General features: G+C 53.8%; 1 protein-coding gene across 1 annotated transcript in view; it reads right to left on the bottom strand.

Moving 5' to 3' along the window:
• Positions 1–582: 582 nt before the first annotated feature.
• NPLOC4 (NPL4 homolog, ubiquitin recognition factor) overlaps positions 583–4,911 on the bottom strand; it is a 98,511-nt gene continuing 94,182 nt past the window's right edge. Inside the window, exon 15 of the mRNA XM_023511174.1 lies at positions 583–3,190. Within this exon, the coding sequence (XP_023366942.1) occupies positions 3,033–3,190 (158 nt within the window). The 3' untranslated portion in view covers positions 583–3,032. The remainder of the gene's footprint in view (positions 3,191–4,911) is intronic.

Below are 4,911 nucleotides of genomic sequence, written 5' to 3'. Positions count from 1 at the left end.
CAGGAGCAGCAGTGATAGTGGACTACACTTGCTCTCCAAACACAAGTCATGCTTGGGGGCAAGACTGGGGTAGTCCCCACAGACCAGCAGCCCAGGCCCCCTTTTCACTATGGGTCTGCCTCATGCCCTGGAGACCCTCTTCAGACTCAGTGGGATTTCTGTTTTTTTCTAATAAATGTTTAGGGAGAAATAGATCACCTGGTCAAAGGACAAGGTGGTGCTGATATACAGTGGGAAGGCTGGGGCCCAAGGGTCATGGGGCTCCCTGGCTGTCGTGTGGGAAGGACTCAAACACAGGAGAAGGCAGCATGTAGCCACTAGGCCTCACTTCTGGACTCTTGTCCTTCACTGGAGTGCTTGGCCAGGTACATCTGTCCAGTGATGCAGAGACCCAAGAGCAGCTACAAACTCCCAAACATTAAATGAGAAGAACAGGCCCAAGGAGCATGGGCAGCAGGGGAAGCAGGGTCCCTACCCATAAATGATCCAAACACAGCTGCAGAGGACACAGCTGCAAGTTGTTAAATTACCCTCACTGAGCAGATGCTAGACACGACCCACAGACAATGGAACACGCTGGGAGTAGGGCAGTTGATTCAGGCGCTTTATTAGGTTCCACTGCAGAGCTGGTCCAAACCCGGCTGGGGCACACCAGCCAGCCCAAGATGGAGCTAAAGCAGGCACACCTGTGTCCCAGGAGCACCTGCTCAGAGGTGAGCCGGGTGCTGTGTCCCAGGAGCACCTGCTCAGAGGTGAGCCGGGTGCTGTGTCCCAGGAGCACCTGCTCAGAGGTGAGCCGAGGTGGGGCAGGGCGGGCGCCAGGGGACATGGCAGCTGCTATGTGTTGATCTGGGCAGGTATGCTCCCACAAACTCCTCACTGGGTCATGGTACCTAGTAGCCTAAGGGTGTAGCCACACCAAGGGCAGAAGAGAGAACTGGAAGTGTGGCTGAGGCCTACACCCTGAAAAAGAGAAGGCAGAGCCTCCCAGGGCCCAGGCAGGGCAGGACTCACCCCCAAGCTTTACACTTAACTCTGACTCTCTTTGGACAATAAAATAAAGTGCATTACTGAACAAAGAGTAACTCAAAACCAGAAGCAGAGAAATCACAACACTTTTTCTTTAGCTAAAAGACAAAACATAAATTTTGTGAATGCCAGAACTTCACAGGAAGGGGACACTGCTGTGGGCGGAAAGGAAAGTAGCGTGGGGGGCAGAGACAGAGCAGGTGGAAGAGCAGCTTAGAAGCTGCAGCAGGGTCCCCAGAAGTCTGTGCTGTCCAGCTTGTGCCGGGGGGTGAAGGGAAAGCAGTGTGGGCATGAATGGCTGGGAAACAGGCAAGCAGAGGGCACAGAGAGCACAGGCCACCCAGCTTCCAGGCTGACCATGGGCCCAGAAGCCCCAGCACCTTCTCAATAGCTGTAGGCCATCAAGCTGGGGTCTAACAGCTCAGATCTTCCCCACTGCCCTGCCCGTAGGAGAGCTCTGCTGCAACCGACCATCCCAATTGGACCTTGGTACCAAAAGCAGACAAACTGCTTGGGCCTTTCACTTGGTGTACCCAGCCAGGTGGACCTGGAGGTGTTGGCCATGGCCCTAGTTACATGAGAGGCAATCACTCTCTGTCCACAGTGCCAAGGCTGAAGGAGGGTCACACAGGCTTGCCCCCCAGGTGGACACAGAAGTCTCCAACCACAGTCTGTGGCTGAGCCAGCCTTGCCCAAAGGCATGGGGCAGCTCTGACACGACTATCTTTAAGGCAAAGCGGCATCGAGATGCCCACAGCTCCCCTGGTGGGGGCAAGCTGCAGCCCCCTACGGAGGAGACTTGGAGGCCACAGAGCACACACATAAGATCCTACCACAAGCCTGCTGTGGACTGCCTGGACCTCACTCTGTCAGTACAGTGTCAACTGTCCAATCCGCACAGAGGCTCCAAGTGGCCCTCACAAAAGGCCAAGCCCCTAACAGCCTCACCCAGGCCCGTCCTGGTGGCCATATGGCTATGCCAGAAGTCTGGGACCAAGTGGCGCAATGGGATAGAGGAACAGCAAGAGGGGAGGGGACCAGAAAATCTGGTCCCAGGTGGCCCAGCTATCCCCACCAGAGCCATCTGGAGGGGCGCCCACTAGGTGAGAACCACCATGCCACCCCGCCCCCATCGTGTTCAGCCTGCAAGGTCTATAGATGTCACAGCTGTGTGGCTTGGTAGAAAAGTCTCAGGCACTGAGGTTTACTTCATAGGAGACCTGACTGTGGTGCCCCTGTCCACATGCCCACCCTCCACACACCCTCAAGGGGCTTTACTAGAGGAGGGGAGGAAGTAGAAACTAGTCTCTTTCACTCCCCTTCTGTGCAGTTTTTATCTTAAAAAAATAAATAAATAAAAGTCTTCCGGGTAGGAATTACTGATAACTGTTATTGTAACCAACGCAGGCTTTAGATCCCAGCTGGACGTCGGACACAGGAGGAAAAGGGCGGGTGGCCAAGTAACCCAAAGCCCACAGGTTGCAATGCCACTCGTGTTCCCCCAGGCAATGGCTGTCAGAGAGGAAAAGTGGCCCTCACAGGCAGGGTCTCTGCCCCAGAGCAACAGGGGACAAAGGCAACAAGCGCTCCCGACCAACCAATGCAGGGTGGGAGACAAGGTTAGAAAGCATCGGAAAGGAAGGAGAGAGAAAGCTGGGTGGTGGCAACAGCCCCTGCCCCTCCAGGTGTAGATTTAGATATGCAGGTCCTCCTAACACAGCAGGGGCTTGTCAACTGGGCCAGACATGTGGGAAGGTCTTGGCTGGAGACCACTCTGCACTTCCAGTTTGGAGATTCATTTGACCTGTAGAACACCAGCTGTGGCTCCCTCTCCAAGGAAAAAACGTGCTGAGAAGCTTCATTGGGTCTGAGACCCAGTGCAGCCAGCCCCTGCCCTTCAGGGCTGCCCACTGCGGGGCTGTCACAGGGAACACGTTGCACCACACTTCTGGCTTCAGAGAGGGCTGGGCTGGGCCCAGTCCTACCCAGCAAGGGCTAGAGCCCTAGGTCCTGGGGAGGCTGCACATCTCGCAGTGGCCTGTGCCTGGCTGGTTCATGAAGGTGCAATGCTGACACGCCCACATGGCAGCAGTGGCCACGTGCACAGAGCCCCCAACAGCTCCGTACTCCTGGAGGCCTGGGAGCTGCACTCCAACTGTGCCTGCAGGGCAGAAGAGACAGGGTGCTGGTCAGAGAACACACTTCAATAGGCAGGAGCTCCTGGCCTGGGGGTGGAAGTGGGAGAAGGCACAGAGAACCTGCTAGGAGTCACCCTTCTTTTTTTTTTTTTTTTGAGACAGAGCCTCAAGCTATCCCCCTGGGTAGAGTGCTATGGCATCACAGCTCACAGCAACCTCTAACTCCTGGGCTCAAGCGAGTCTCCTGCCTCAGCCTCCCAAGTAGCTGGGACCACAGGCACCTGTCACAGTGCCCGGCTATTTTTTGGTTGCAGTCGTCATTGTTGTTTTGGCGGGCCCAGGCTGGATTCGAACCCACCACCTTAGGTGTATGTGGCTGGCACCCTAGCCACTTGAGCCACAGGTACCAAGCCGAGTCACCCTTCTTATATCTGGCACTCAAGCTGAAAGTCTGTCCAGCCATCAGCTATGACAGACTTGGAGATAGCTCCCTGACCTCCACCTGCACTTATCTGTCCCCTCTTACTGCTGAAGAGCATGCCTCTAGCTCTGTGCCTCCAGAACAAGGCTGCCATGAGCATTTATTTATTTATTTATATGTATATTTTGAGACAGAGTTTCACTTTGTAGCCCTCAGTAGAGTGCCATGGCGTCACAGCTCACAGCAACCTCAACCTCTTGGGCTTAAAGGATCCTCTTGCCTCAGCCTCCCATGTAGCTGGGACTACAGGCACCTGCCACAATGCCCGCTAATTTTAGAGATGAGGTCTCACTCTGGCTCAGGCTGGTCTTGAACCTGTGAACTCGGGCAATCCACCTGCCTCAGCCTCCCAGAGTGCTAGAATTACAGGTGTGAGCCACTATACCCGGCCCCTTGAGCATTAGATATACTCTTTGGTGGGAAACCTGTGTTTCCATTTCCCTTAGGCAAAAATACTAGGAATGGGCCACACCCCAAACCTTGCTGGCTCACAAGGTAACTTTATGTTGAAATTTCTGAGAAACTAACAGACTGTTTTTCACAGTGGCTGTGCTGTCCAACACCCCCAAGTGGGATATGAGGGTTCTAGGTGCTCCATATCCTCACCAGTGCTTGACATTGTCAAGTTCTTTTTTTTATATTAGCCACTTTGATGAATGTTTAATAGTTTCTCATTTGTTTTAATTTGTGGCCAAATGCAGTTGGTCAACCTTGTAATTACTCCCAGAATTCCAGGAAGTCTGGGTAAGAGAATTGCTTGAAGGCAGGAGTTTGATACCAGCCTGGGCAACATATCAAGACCTCATGTCTCTAAAAAATATAAAAACATTAGCCAGGCATGGTGCACCTATAGTCCCAGGTACTCAGGAATCTGAAACAGGAGAATGGCTTGAGCCCAGCAGTTAGAGGCTGCAGTATAATTGCACCACTGCTCTCTAGCCTGGGTGAGAGCAAGACCTTATCTCAAAAAAACCCCTCCAAAACCCAAAAATGTTTGCATTTTTCTGGTGACTAATGATAGGAACTGTTCCTATATTTCTTCCTGTAAAATGTTTCAGTCCTGGCTCGGCGCCTGTGGCGCAAGCGGCTAAGGCGCCAGCCACGTACACCTAAGGTGGTGGGTTCGAATCCCCAGCCCGGGCCCGCCAAACAACGATGGCTGCAACCAAAAAATGGCCAGGCGTTGTGGTGGGCGCCTGTAGTCCCAGCTGCTTGGGAGGCTGAGGCAGGAGACTCTCTTGAGCCCAGGAGTTGGAGGTTGCT

The sequence above is a fragment of the Otolemur garnettii genome, unplaced genomic scaffold (genome assembly GCF_000181295.1).
Source record: "Otolemur garnettii isolate 467f Iridium unplaced genomic scaffold, OtoGar3 scaffold00018, whole genome shotgun sequence".
In the NCBI taxonomy this organism is placed as follows: Eukaryota; Metazoa; Chordata; class Mammalia; order Primates; family Galagidae; genus Otolemur; species Otolemur garnettii.
This window is presented reverse-complemented; position numbering and strand designations above follow the sequence as displayed.